This window comes from Blennius ocellaris, assembly GCF_963422515.1.
Source record: "Blennius ocellaris genome assembly, chromosome: 20".
Taxonomy (NCBI): domain Eukaryota; kingdom Metazoa; phylum Chordata; class Actinopteri; order Blenniiformes; family Blenniidae; genus Blennius; species Blennius ocellaris.
Genome location: NC_137669.1, coordinates 3,165,479 through 3,179,816, shown reverse-complemented (window position 1 = coordinate 3,179,816; position 14,338 = coordinate 3,165,479). Strand labels below are relative to the sequence as shown.

The 14,338-nt window shown below is 43.8% G+C and overlaps 2 protein-coding genes across 3 annotated transcripts in view; both read right to left on the bottom strand.

Moving 5' to 3' along the window:
* The window catches only part of trappc9 (trafficking protein particle complex subunit 9), a 270,086-nt gene extending 262,114 nt beyond the window's left edge, over window positions 1-7,972 (bottom strand). Inside the window, exons 1-5 of one of the 2 annotated variants that reach the window (XM_080515759.1) lie at window positions 7,908-7,972; window positions 5,396-5,991; window positions 2,098-2,243; window positions 1,611-1,736; window positions 403-429 (exon numbers count right to left, since the gene is read on the bottom strand). In XM_080515759.1, the coding sequence (XP_080371885.1) occupies window positions 403-429; window positions 1,611-1,736; window positions 2,098-2,243; window positions 5,396-5,979 (883 nt within the window). In that variant the 5' untranslated portion in view covers window positions 5,980-5,991; window positions 7,908-7,972. The remainder of the gene's footprint in view (window positions 1-402; window positions 430-1,610; window positions 1,737-2,097; window positions 2,244-5,395; window positions 5,992-7,907) is intronic. The other variant, XM_080515760.1, reaches the window with a different exon arrangement.
* An 848-nt stretch (window positions 7,973-8,820) lies between these two features.
* sh3bgrl3 (SH3 domain binding glutamate-rich protein like 3) lies at window positions 8,821-13,608 on the bottom strand. The gene is made up of 3 exons (XM_080515589.1): window positions 13,504-13,608; window positions 10,979-11,146; window positions 8,821-10,507 (listed from the first exon to the last, which is right to left on the bottom strand). The coding sequence occupies exons 1-3, from the start codon at window positions 13,546-13,548 to the stop codon at window positions 10,442-10,444; spliced, it is 279 nt and encodes a 92-aa protein (XP_080371715.1). The 5' UTR covers window positions 13,549-13,608; the 3' UTR covers window positions 8,821-10,441.
* Window positions 13,609-14,338: the final 730 nt, after the last annotated feature.

Sequence of the window (14,338 nt, the reverse complement as noted above, 5' to 3'; positions counted from 1 at the left end):
TGACCAGCATTGGTTGTAGACCGCCACCTGGTGGTGATTCAGAGCTACAACTACAATTATTTGGTCTTTTAAAAATTCAGTTATTAGAGAAAAATGGAGCAAAATAAATACTAATGGATGTAAGCAAACTAAAAGAACCAGCGAAAAGGTTAGATCTCCAATCACCAGAAGAGAATCTGAGGGTGGAAAACAAATACGTCACAATAAACGAAACCAACGCAGGAGGGGGAGGAAAACAACGGCCGATTTCCAAACGGCACAAATTAAAAGGAGTGGTTAATGACGACGGAGAGCAATGCGAGCTGCACGTATGACCACAAGCACACTGGGGGGAGGAGGAGGAGGAGGGGGGGGGGGGGGGGGGGGGGTGAGAAGAGTCTGCATGGTTCAGACAGGCCATACCTGGATCAATGAGAACCTCCTGAGCTCCTACAGACACACACAGAGAGAGAAGATGCAGATTCACTCGTGACGCACTGTTAGCGGGGTTAGTCCCGACAACCTGCTCCGGTCTGCTGCTTTTTAACACAGATTAACCGGCAAGTAGCATGAAACTAGTGCTGCGGAGTAAGACAAACACATTGTTATTAAAATATCACTGGTTTTTCACTAGATTATTCAAAGAGCTTCAACTTGGCATGGTTCACAGTTAAAAGTAATCAGCTTGGCGACCACAGGAAACGTTCTATTCAAAAAAAAAAAAGACTTTCCCCATCAAGAAAACCCGGGAAACTTTGGAGGGTTTTATTCTATTGGTAATTTTCTAGGCGAAGAACCTATGGCCCTGTTTAGACGACGACGATTCAGGTGAAGACGCATCGTTTCAGTCGTGCCACTCTGGAGTCTGCCGTTGTTCTAATTGTTGATCTACTCCTGTACGTGTACAAGTACTCACTACAGCCATGGTGTACACGCACAAGCGCAGTACTACAGAATAGTTGCATGTTCCACGTTTCCAGGGAGACGGAATCAGAGCATTTTATTTAAATATTAGGGTTTTTTTTCACCATTACCACGGAGACGGAGTCGAAGCATTATCAGTGGCTCCCGCCATCGTCGTTGCGTCAACGGACGCCCAACACGTAAGGAAAGTTTTTTCCAATTCCACTGCTGTAAATAAGGCTTAAAACTCATTTTAAAGTTCAATAACGAGAAAAACATAATCAACTATGAAATAATAATAATAATAAGTCTTTAAAAGCGCAATGTGCAATATTTACTTGTGTGCTTTAGGTGGCAGTAGTGAGTTGGCAGCGTTTGAGAAAGTTTTCATAGAATTACATTAAAGCGGTTTTCTTTTTTTTAGCTTATTGACATTTAAATTAGAACATATTACATACTACAGCGCTAACTGCCTTGAAATATATGCACTTTGGAAAACTCAATGGTAAAGTCGCCGATGGTTTTCATAAAGTAGTGTTATTGTGTTAATATCATGTTAATAACACAGCAGACAGACGGCGCTGTTAAATTGAGGATCTGCTAGAAGAGCCTGGGCTCACGTCGTTTCCTCGGTGCACAAAGGAAGCAGCTTGTAGCTCAGCGAAGTGCGGCAGCGTGTTCAGTGAGCCGACACGTTCCAGAGTTTACAGACGTGGCGTTGAACTGACCTGGCCTGTGGCGCTTCCCGGCGTCGGCCGGCTGGGAGATGCTGGGTTTGCGTCCCGCCGTCTTGCCCGCCGTGCCCCCGGGGTAGTGGAAGATGACCGAGGCCGAGCACAGGCCTTCCAGTGCAGCTATGGGCGAGAAGAGGAAGGAAAGATGTGTCACTTTACTGCTTAGAACTTCATCTACCACATTTTAGCTGCGCTATTATAGACTTTATATACATCCTGCATCAGCCTATTCAAATTTATTCTATATGTAATAAATTCGAGCTTCCTTATATAATGAAGTACGTTACTCCTTGCTTACTAGTTGAGGAAAATTTTTTTATTAAAATGCTGCTTTTCTGAAGCTCAGTTGCTTCAAGAGGATTAATTAGTAGAATGGACGCTTGGCATGTGGTGATTGGATGGGCTGCCCCCACGTGGACAAAAGAGGCACTGCGGACACGAAAGGCCACGGGGATTCTGTGGAGCACGCGTCTGAACTCACCGCCCAGCCAGAGGAAGTCGTTCACTCCCCTGAGCAGCTCCACAGCCATGTGGTAGTGGACCAGGGCGTCCTGCAGCATGCCTGCCTGGAGACACAAGTCCCCCACATGCTTCCTCATACGTCCCTGGCAACGCTTCTTATAGTGCCTGAAGGGTGACAGGGAAAAAAAACATCTTTGTTCAGGCAACAACCAGATCAATAGAGAGGCCTTAAAATAATTTTTTTTTGGGGTGGATTTTTCTTTCTTGGTTCAGACTTGGTCTATTGTCATTTCTTATGTCAGCAGGGGAGGCTGGAGGAAACCTTATCAGACAACTACAGAGGGGAAAGTGGAGAAGGGAGGGAGTAGCACAAGCCAAATAGAGCAACAAGACATGGAGGGAGCGCCAGCTGTGCTGCAACACGTTCTAAGTCTTGCAGAGCGGCTTTATCGGGATTCGGGGGGGGGGGGGGGGGGGGAGTCGAACCACTCGGTGGGGGGGGGGGAGGCTGCGGAGGTCGTTCTGAGTCGATCGGCCAGGTTGGAGGCAAGTGAAGGCGCGGAGAGAATCTCCCTGGTCGTGTAATCTAGAGGCAGGGATGGAAGGAAACATCTATAGAAACACGGATCACACACAGACCGGCTCTCGGGAGGCAGACTCTAAACAGGAGGTGATGTTCACACGTCGGTTTGGTTCTGTACGGGATCAACTGTGTCGCAGGAAGAGGAAGAAAAAAAAAACTAGGCTGATTTTAAAATGCAGAGTGAAGCCAGGACAAAGCTGGGGGAGAGTGTGCAGTGGCATGAAGAGTTCAGCGAGTCCAAACCATCAGCTCCTCCTTTCAGACCCCAACACTTTATCGCCATGAGTCACGTCACAGATCAACTGTGGTATCTGCCCCCAGGATGAATGTATGATGTAGTTAACTGAGCATGTGAAGGGAGGGGAAGACTTTATGGCGGCCACTGATTTCACTGCATTTGACTGGTTAGTGATCGGTTCCTGGGGATCCATTATGGCAGCAACGTCTCCAGTTCAGGTCTGGGTGGGGCTTGAGGGCCAGTCTGGGTTGCGTTTGCATGTTAGGACCAACATTTGTAGAGTTTGTGAAAATCGCTCTGCTAAAATACCCGAGAACTTCACCTAAAACCCCGTTTCCTGACACTTTGTGGCAAATGGCTTTAAAAATTTAAAGGTTAAGGTAAGATTTCATAAGGTTTATTTAATTAATTCTGTGTATTGCCTGTCGAAAGCAGCTGGACAGCATGATGGTGCCTCCACCATCACGTTTGGTAGCTTTCACTCTTTCGAGAGCATTGCTGCCACAGCTCCTCTTTTTTGCGTCGTTATCTCGCCTTTTTTCCTCCATATCCATTCATATTTAAACACTGATAACTGTAACTTCTTGTCAAAAAGCTTGCTTGTCTTCAACACTGGGGGAAAAAAATACAAACTAGGCTCTTAGTTTACATTGTTTTTAATTCAAAGTAATTGTCCGGAAGATAATAATGGTGTCCAGACTACATTCTGAAAAGTGTTTCTTCTTGTTGAATAACTTTAAATATGTCTATCACAATAAATTGGCACATTATTGTTTGTTTGTGAGAATACTCCAAAACGATGTACTTAAACATCAGAGCGGTTGAATCTTTTAACAGAGAAAACTACAAAATTGAATTGTGGTTCATTTCTTCTGCAAAGCCCCCGACACTTTGGGAATAATTGCATTTAAAACAGAACAGCATTCAATCAGCACATATCCAATTAATAGCTCTTGGAATCCTGGGGAGTCTTTTAATCAGTGAACAATCAGCCGATCACGCAAAAAATAAATCTAAAATGAGTCTCCCAACGAGACTACAATTAGACTTCCCACTTTGAATGTTTAATAAATCAATATTTAATTGGTTTTAATTTGAGGGCTTCTTTCATGAGAAATTGCTATTTTCTCTGCAGTTAGTGCAAATTTTAAATGGAAACTTCTCAAAGGATAATTGGAGTTATTATAGAAGTTTACATCCCTTCCTCTTGTTGCACAGAAATGAAAAACAAGTTACATACTTCTGTTATCATCTTGTGCAAAACATGTGAACAAAGTTCATGTATTTAAATGTGGCCATTATTAGGTACACTTGTGGAGCTGCGTTGCGGGGAATTGAGAGCCTGATAACATAGAAATACAGACAACCTGAAAATATTACGCGTGTTTCAGTGCAGGAAAATATAAGTACGCAATTTGCACGTCGGCTCCATTTACACCACAATGCTTCAGGTGAAAATGCATAATTTTTGCAACTCTGGATCGTCCGTCGACTATCTACCTCGGCCTTTTTGCAAATGTGCAGTAGCAGCAATTTCCAAAAAGTTGCACCCCCCCCCCCGTTTCTAAGGACACCAAGTCAGAACTTTCCAAACGCCGCATTTTCAGCAGCTCCAAACAACGTTGTCGTGAAGACCGACACTCAATACACAATCAAAGTTGAAAACATGGTGGTGTGTACGATTCACGTTTTACAAATCCTCAACACTTCTTCTTATTTTCTGAACTTTAGGAGGAGATCCAGTGTGTCAGTCTGAATCCACTTGTGTCTCAAAACTGGCCCAAAGGCCTTATGTTTGACATCTCTGCTACTAATTCTTACAACAACAAAAAAAGATAGCTCTGTGCATCATCAAGGGTGTTGTTTGCTGCCATGTTGCCTCAGACTGAAAAACATTTTGGTTTTCTCATTAAATACCTCCTAAATATTTCAGTGCATATTTAATGAGTTATAATCTTAGAACTAGCTTGCACTGAATTGTATGAGTGTGGTTCTGGGAGAATTTTCTTAAAATCATTCAATCTAAGACTGTTATTAATTTACTCGTTTATTCATTTTCGACCTCGCATGTTAAGGCCAACAAGGATTGTTTTTAAAGTGTTGGGTCGAGTGAAAGCCAATAGTTTACAACACAACTCCTAAAAGCTGCTTGAGATGAGGTTGCAAATAAACTTGAAGTGGTGTGGAGGAGCGATGAGTTTGGCTCAGAGTCATGACCGGATGAGGAGCAGCACGGCGTTCGCCGGGAGCGGAACTGAAGCCGGTGGGGGGGTTTCAGGATGGATTTCAACAAACTCATAACGTCTCACCTTTTCACACCCAACAATAAACTCACAGGACAGTATGAAAGAAACGGGGGGGGAAAAAAAGAAGAAGAAGACAAATAAAGCAAAAGTGAAACAGAAAATGAACGCCGCAAAAATCGGAAGGGCGGATTTTTGAGATGTACGGAACCAAAAGGAGACGTTTGGACGACGTCGCCGGGGGGAAACTCACCTGCTGTCCGTGTCCAGACCCACAAAGTCCTTCTTCTCGAACGGCACGCACAGCAGGGGGATCTTGTCCCCGGACTTGTCGGTGGCCCGGTCCAGCCGCTTGGACTCCAGCACGATGAAGATGGACTCCACGAAGTCCTCCACCCTCTTCTCCACGTCGGGGCAGTCCTCGAAGCCCGGGTAGAAGGCCACGTCGGTGCGCTGCTGCTCGGCCACGTCGCCCTGCAGCCCGAACACCAGCAGGCGCGAGTCGTACAGCGTGGAGCCGTACACCTCCTTCTGGCCGTGGAAGCGCTCGGCGGTCTGCGGCCACTCCCGGTCCGAGGCGCAGGTGGTGACGGAGATGAGGCCCACCACCTTGCGGTGCGTCTGGAAGTCGCCCCACTCGTTGTTCTCGGGCAGGTAGTGGTGGCGGTAGCGGATGTAGAGGAGGCGCTGCGAGTCCCGGATGCTCATCTGGCTCACGCCGGCGATGCGCTTGTAGATCTTGAAGAACTGGTCCTCGGGCACGATGCCGACCGGCTGGACCACCACCAGCACCGTCTGGTGGTCCTCGGCACACTGCAGGTAGTCCGGGATGCTCATCCTCACATGTGGCTGCAGCAGAGAGAGACGCTTTCCTCAACACTGACGCCACGTTCACACAAAAACGGATATTTCACCTCTACGCTCACAAAAAAAAACCTTCATTTCATATATACATATATATCTGGTTCAGAGCTGCTATGAGCACGCCACACCTGTAGGGGGCAGTGAACCGAGAAGCACGATAGCCAATCAATGAAAACATGTTGGACCCCAGCATGATAAGTGCCAAGGCTTTGTGGGTTCCCATTTCTTCACAGTTTTCACATATCTCATGCACAAGTCAAAATCCCTGTTTGTATTATGAAATTGTGGAAAATAAAATGTAAAAAAAACAAACATTCTAATCCTGGAAAAAACACCACGTTACTAATTGTGACGTAAATATCTGCCTCTCCCCCTTTAGATGCAACCGGAGACACAAAGTTTATCCAGACCTCCACTGTGGCCGGAGGTTTCAGGAGCCCTGGTTTGTGGAGAGTCGTAGCTGCTTTATGTGTAAATGCGCGTCTCAAATACAGAGAAATATCTCCGTTTTTGAAATACCCAGGAGGTACCAGGGTGTAAATGTGGCCTGAGACTATTCCACCGTGGACTTGGGATAAGAAGGTGCCAACTTGTGGCCGATTAATGCAGATGGTGACACTTATTTTTCACTAATAAAAAACAGAGAATACGGTGTTTTTATTTTGTTACGTATCCAGTGGAGGGCGTGCCAAACTCTTTCACGCCACGCTGGCATACATTTATTGAACCAAGCATTTTACCTCAGTGGTAAGTTTATAACCAGTTTGTGAATCAATAAGTTTCCCATCTCCGATCACAAGCCTTACTGTGTCATTAACGCTTGACCAATTATGTCAACTTGCTCCCCATCATTGATGTGACTAACCCTAAACCCAGGCCCTACTCTGTTAAGCTTTACACATTACTATTCAATTATCTTACAATACTCTGTAATGAGGAACCCTGTGAATAATTTACTCCTACGATTAATTATTTCTATTCTTTAGTGAATAAGCTCAATGAATAATTCATAATTAATAAACCAGTGGCAACACATCATCCGAACAGAAGTGTTGAAGTCATGATCCAGGGGCCACGCAAAGCCAATTTATATCTTTAAAGAGCCAGATCACTAACATAACAACTTTAAAATGTACATTAAATTCAATAAACATACATGTAGGTTGCATACCCACCACGCCACTATCACCACCACAAAAAGACTTAGACAAAAAGACAAATAAACGTTTTAAAATACTGAAATTCACATAAGATAAACAATGACACTTGATAACTCTTTAGATAGTCAAAAATACAAGAAAGATGTTCTATCCTCATGAAATGACACTTTATACGTTGACAAACTGCAAATAATGCTGGAGAGGGAAAAATAAAGACTCATACCTCAAGGTAAATATGAATTTAACACTCAACTTGCAAAGTAAGCACTGCCTGTCTTTACATGTTCAGTATTGTAGAGTTTAAAGCTGCATTGAGTATAAAAGTTCAACTTTGAGTCTTTAGTGAAGAACAACATTAAAAACATTTAAAACGTGTGTTTGTAGCCAACTGAACACACTAGCAAATGTGAGCTACATGTGGCTAAATGGCAAAATAATCACCACAGCGGCCAAACGCGACAAAACAAACACGCGTAATTAGACACAATCCCTGTTTATGTTTGGACCCGTTCAATCGATATATTTAGTGAACAAAATGTGTTTACCTTGGGCTTTATTCTGTGTTTTAACACCTGTGTGAGCTAGCTTAGCTTAGCTTAGCATGTTAATAACATGATGTGCAGCACCTGCCAGTCTCTATAGCAACGACGCGTGACGTGTCAGTGCGCATGCGTCAGTTTCTTTAATCAAAATGTGCCACGTTTCCATTGTCGTGCTCTCAGAGTAAAAGACAATACTCACGTTAAAAGCTCCGAAATGTGTCAGATTTCAGAGCTTCCTCCTTCACTGCAGTGTTTGGGATCACGTAAACCGGAACTGCATCCGGTGTTTCAAAATAAAATCCACACTCACTGCAGTGTTTGGAAATACACGTCAAAACAGGAATCGGCTTTTCAAAGTAAAAACCTCATTCGCAGCACCTCATGACCAGAACAGTACCCGGCTTTTCAAAATTAAAGCTATGTATTTATTTTCATTCATTATTCGTTCATTCAATTATTTATTTTTATTTATACATTCATTCACTCATTTATTCTGCACTGGTTTATTATTCTAACATCTTAAGCGCTCATTTTATTCATTGTATGATTTGTATAATACATTTTTTTTTTTTTTAATTGTATGATTATATTTTTGGTGTTTAAAACAAAATCTTTATTTTATCTTTCTTGTTTTACCTGGTCACACACTCAGTCGTGTCATCATTTCATGCATGTGATATTTCACAATAAAACTAATCAATTCACTTTGAACCAGAAATGTTTCACAAAAATGAACTAAAACTTCACTTCCTGCAAACAGTTCGTGTTTTAGTTCGATTTTACTTTGAAATCATCAAAACCCCACTTCTTGTGGTCATGGTCGTCATGACAACGGACTTCCTCTGCTTCCTGAAGCACATAATGTTACACTACCGCCACCTAAAGGTGAGCTGCGGTACTAAACATTCAACTTCCCATTGACAGCAGATACTCCTGATAATTCAACTTTAATGTAGATGGAAAGTTGTAAAATACAGATGAATGAAAACGTGTATAACAGCGTCATTATTATCTTTATGACTCTAGAAACACAGCTTAATTGTAAAGTTAAAATTATTTTTAAATTTCTCATAACAATCAAGTCCGACAGACAAAAAACTAAAACACAGTCATCGATTTCAACTCCACTTTTATTTACTTTCTTTCAACCCATAAATCACTTTTCACAATCTTCTTGGAAGACAACAGCATTTTATTCCCTATTTTTTTCTTCTTTTTCGGCCAAAGGGGAATTGGTCCAAAAGCAACAACAACAAAAAAAACAGGAGCTCACAGAGAAAATGTGGAATGTCTAAACCATGGATTATCGTGGAAAATACATCAAGAACAGACAAAAGGACTATCGACACTTACAAAGCGGTGTACGAACATTTCGTGTGTGTCTTTGTATTTATGTGTGTGTGTGTGTATGTGTGTGCAGGTTGCATCCCAAACTATAACCACATGACGACAGCAAGGGACATTTGAAACAATTAGAAAAGAAACCACATAATTATTCAGAGAACATAACTGATTGGAATGAACGCAGATATAAAAACAAAGCACGAGTCAGTGAAAGCCTTCAGTTCTCCCATGTGGTGTTTGTTCCCGAAAACGGTTGCTTCCCTCCGGATAGCAGCGACCTCCATCTTTGTTCCTGTGGAAAGAGCGTCCTGATGCTGCTCTGACTTCGCCTCTATTTGGCTCGCCTGGTTTGGTTTCAAGTTTCATTCCAATCTCATGATCAGCATCTGAGTGTTTTATCTCATTTGGTTGAGAAATCAAGTTTAACCAACTTTTATTTTTTTTTTTATATTTGCTTGATCCATTCAACTCTCATGAAGACTATCGCAACATCCAATCTTATTTGGTCCAAATATAATCTTATTATCCAATATTTTCCTAAAAGCTTAATTTATGTTCCCTTTGAGATGTGCAACTTCACCTCAGCCTTGGAGGGAAAAAAAAAAAAACAAGCCATCATAGAAAGACTGGCCATTGGAAAGAGGTAAAGTGTGAGAAACTGGTTTGGTTTAGGGGTTTAATCCATTAAAAAAAAAACTGATTTATCAGATTCCCTTTAGTGCTTTGGAAAGAGAGTAACTTGCACTTTTTTGTTTTATTCATATTTGTCTTTGAGCCCGAATGTCTGAGAACACAGAGATGGATTTAGCACCTTTGGGGCTCTGCAGTCGAAGCTACAAGTCGTCTCCACCTGGAAGCTGCTTCGTCGCTCCAACTCGCCAGTCTGTACGGATTTTGCTACGTGTGTGTGCATTTGCATCCCTGGTATACGACATGGGAACTGGAAGGCTATGGGAATCGAAACAAAATAAAGACAGTAGTTGAGACTGATGGTGGTGGTGGAGGAGGAGGAGGAGGGAGGGAGGGGGGGGTCTGGGTTAGTCTGATCTGGGGTGATCTGACGGAATTAGCTCAAACAGACGCCCCGCTGACTCCTCCAGGACTTGGTCGCACCAGAGATGAGAGGTAACAAATAAAAAAGAAGAGACAAAAAGAAGACATTCAAAAGGGATGAAGAAGGAATGGTGCAGAGGAGGGGAATGTGTGTCTTCTGATTCACGATTTTTTTGGCATTCTTCATCATGGCATTGAAAGTGGGAGGACAGTGCCAGTGGTGCAAAGATACAGAGAGAGGAGGTGGGGTTTGGGTGAAGGATCCTCCAGCAGGGTGGAGGGGAAGATGTGTTGTTGGGGGGGGGGGGGTGGAGGGGGAGTTACACTTGGTCCTCCTCATGCCAGCTTCAGAAACTGTTCCACTGTATCCGCCTCCACCGCCTCGGAAAACGTCTCGTAGTTCTGTGGGACAGAAAAGCAGACGTTTCAGCATAAAGACTGACGGTTGACGTGTTGAAGCCTCTTTGATACGAGACCAAACGTCTTCCGGGACATTAAATGTGAGACGCATTAAAAAAGATATGGTTAATACCACATGTGACCACTAGAGGCCACTGTATGCACCACAGGAAAACCTCCATTACCAGGAATGTGACTGGGTGTCAGCAAAAAAAAAAATAAAAAACTACAGTAGAATTTTAAACTCCAAATTATATGAAAATAAACTGCTGAGACCTTGTATTGAATGTACAAGTTGAACATGGATTGTGTTCTTATACATCACATCACTAAAGTATAACCGCTACGCTATATCGGACGCTTCCAGGGTAAAGACTTCCATTGAGAAAACTGGGAAATCGTATCAAATAATCCTTCTCTCTTCCTAAAAGCCCCACGACATAATGTGCAGTACAAACAAAGATGGGTTGCTACCCCGCAGTACTGGTCCTCGTTGAAGAGCTGAGGAGGGACCGCCGTCAGGTCTCCGGCTTTGCTCCTCATCTCGTCTCGGAGCTCGCAGCCCAGCGAGATGTCGATGAGTTCGTACTTGATGCTTTTACTGTCCAGGATCCGCATCATCTCGGCCTGCTGAGATTTCACCTGGGGGACAGAAAGCTGCCATCACACGCATGTCTCAACGGGGGGGGGGTACATTTCTCTTAATTGAAGGAAATGACACTACAAGAAAAGCACTTGGTCGCCGTATTTGTCACCATTTCCAAGAAGGAAGTGGAAATCTTAACTCAAAACCAGGAACCATGGTGACCAAACTGCTCATGTGGGTTGACTCACCAGCAGGTTCAGCGTCTGAAAGAGTTGTGTGGTTTTAATTTAAATTCCTGTCTTCACCGAGTTCATTTCAAGATTAAGGCGAGGCCGTTCGGCAACACAACAATGTGCGGAACGAATGACTGATAAAACTCTAAATAACCTCTGTTGATGTGCACAAAACGAGGTGTGATCCTGCCGGACGCCCAACAACGTGGGCTCCAGCGTCACGTCCCTGAGGAGGAGAATAGAACTGATCCAGGAACTCGGTCTGGCTTGTTGCTCTTATTGTGTCGCCGCCTGCTGAAATAATTGCCAATAAAGGTCGTTGAACTTTAACAGACTTTACCCTTTGCTGCTAAATGATAATACCCTTCAAGAAATGACCATTTTTCTTATTTCAGAACCAGCACATCCTGACAGTAATCACATTTACCCAACCAAGCTAACGTGAGGGTTTTCACCAACTACGGCCGGCCGCCGTTACTGCAGTCATCCGTCATTCTACGTTATCAAGGTTGGTCTCCTCATCCTGAAAGGACACCTCAGTAATACCTGGTAGTTATGTCTCGCTGCAGGCTGGACTGGACTCTATGGTAGGCTGGTTTTTCCAACACTAAACAGAAGACAAGGCCATCAACGAGCGTCAAGGCCCAGTTTCAATAATGTGGAGTTACTGCTTCTCCTCAAGGCCAGAGACTCAGGCAGATAGGGAGGGAAAAATAACGTTTGCATGCCTTTAAAAAGAAGTGGCCCTATCATGGCTGATGATTAATCTGTGGGTAAACAGCGTGCTATCTTTGTGGGTGACTGAGGAAGTGGGCAGGGTGCGTTTTACAGATGGGACCACACCTAGACACAGCGACCGAACCAGCTGACACCCAGTTGCTGCGCTCAGGCTGCAAAGGGAGCCGATTTACACGCGACTTTAAAAATTTGGCAAAAACACTGAGTGTTCTTATCAAATCAGAACCAGTGAGAACAGTCTGAAGGTTCCTAACTGAGGTTCCTACTCCCGTCGATTGAGCCAATTTGATCAAAACTATTCTTGCCGATGAGAACAAAACTCATAAAAAGACATTTCCCAGAAACTAGGCTCTTTATCCACAATAACCACATTAACCCATGTATTTCTCTGTACTGACCTCGCTGGAATGAACTATACCAAAGGTAAACACCGTGAGTGACAATGGGCGATGAAAACGCTCTACAAGTTGCTCCCACATACCAACAGTGTTTACCCAAAAAAACTACTGGGGCAACATTAGAGGGTTAAAAACAAACAGTATGTCACAACATTTCACTGATTTCCTCACTGTTAATAGATACCAGATGTTTGAGCCAGCAATAAGCTATTCAAACAAAAATAGTACACATTTATCCAATACAATCTGTATGATTTTTTACTATCTTGCTGTGGAAACATAGTTCCAAACTCCAATTACAACTTACACACATTTCACACATATCACTCGTTTAAAAAAACCAGAGTTTGAAAATAAAAATCACTATAGTTGGACTTCATCCATACTTGCTGTAATGATTAATTCGGCTCGGGTTTTGTAGAGCAAATAGGTTTTGTGGATTTTGTTGCAAGTTTTCAGGCTCATTTTAGATTTTTAGAGAAGCTGGATATCAGGTGTGTCAATTAGAAAAGCATAATGATTGAGATAAATGTTGATGTGCTGAATATATGTTTTGAGTTAAAGAAATACATTTAACACCCCACAAGAAGGGAAAGCTTACATTTACGCATCGTTAAATGAAGTTTGGTTCACAATTAACGGAAGCGGATACATGTCGCTGTTCGCTCACAGGAAACAAAGTGACAGAATTAATAACTTTTAAAGCAATTTAGTCGACCTTTACACAAGAAACGCTGCAAATCTACACATCAAATAGAGAAAAACACGCCAAGACACATTCGGCAGGTTATGTGGATGGACGTGAACCCGCCCGGTCTGAGCGCGCACTGGTAATTTGGACAAATTGCACATTCTGACTAAATTCTTCATAACACCCTGTCAATCGGTGACGGTAACAAAGCGGGACTGAGTTGCACAGGCCCGCTGTACCGTTAGTGCTGGGTGTGTCTGTCGGAGCTGAGCCTCGCCAGCGCTCGCCGGGGGAGAGAGGGACGCGGGCGGAAGCCTCGGGACGGCCGCCGGGCGGCGGGGAGCGTAACTCACCGTCCTGGAAGCGGTGACGGTGGTGTAGTAGAGTTTAACGCCCATGGCCGCAGGTCCTGTGCTTCGTTTCCTTTGTGCTACCTGCTGGAAACTGCTGACCGCTATGCCGCTCTGACGTCAAGCGCCGACACGCGCACGCTGAAACGGAAGAAGGCGTAGTGGGGCGTTCTTTCAGAATAAGAGACTCACGTTCACCTGGCCAACAAACATGGGCAATTTTGACAAGTCATGAAAAATGAATACTTACCGTCATTTCAGTTGAGTACCGTAGGGTTAGTACCTTGTAGAGGTACTCCAGAGGTCTGGGAGTTTGAGGTCCTCTACAAGAGGTCTGGGAGTTTGAGGTCTTCTGCAATAGGTCTGAGAGTTTGAGGTCCTCTACAAGAGGTGTGGGAGTTTGAGGTCCTCTACAAGAGGTCTGGGAGTTTGAGGTCTTCTGCAATAGGTCTGGGAGTTTGAGGTCTTCTGCAATAGGTCTGGGAGTTTGAGGTCCTCTATAAGAGGTCTGGGAGTTTGAGGTCTTCTGCAATTGGTCTGGGAGTTTGAGGTCTTCTACAATAGGTCTGGGAGTTTGAGGTCTTCTGCAATAGGTCTGAGAGTTTGAGGTCCTCTATAAGAGGTCTGGGAGTTTGAGGTCCTCTACAAGAGGTCTGGGAGTTTGAGGTCCTCTATAAGAGGTCTGGGAGTTTGAGGTCTTCTGCAATAGGTCTGGGAGTTTGAGGTCTTCTACAATAGGTCTGGGAGTTTGAGGTCCTCTATAAGAGGTCTGGGAGTTTGAGGTCTTCTGCAATAGGTCTGGGAGTTTGAGGTCTTCTACAATAGGTCTGGGAGTTTG

Bases quoted from the DNA above. Each gene is read 5' to 3' on its own strand.
- sh3bgrl3 (XM_080515589.1), bottom strand. From the start codon at position 13,548: ATGGGCGTTAAACTCTACTACACCACCGTCACCGCTTCCAGGACG. The intron at 11,147-13,503 runs GTGAGTTACGCT...TCTGTCCCCCAG, and splicing joins CCGTCACCGCTTCCAGGACG to GTGAAATCTCAGCAGGCCGA. The intron at 10,508-10,978 runs GTAGCAACCCAT...TCTGTCCCACAG, and splicing joins ACGAGGACCAGTACTGCGGG to AACTACGAGACGTTTTCCGA.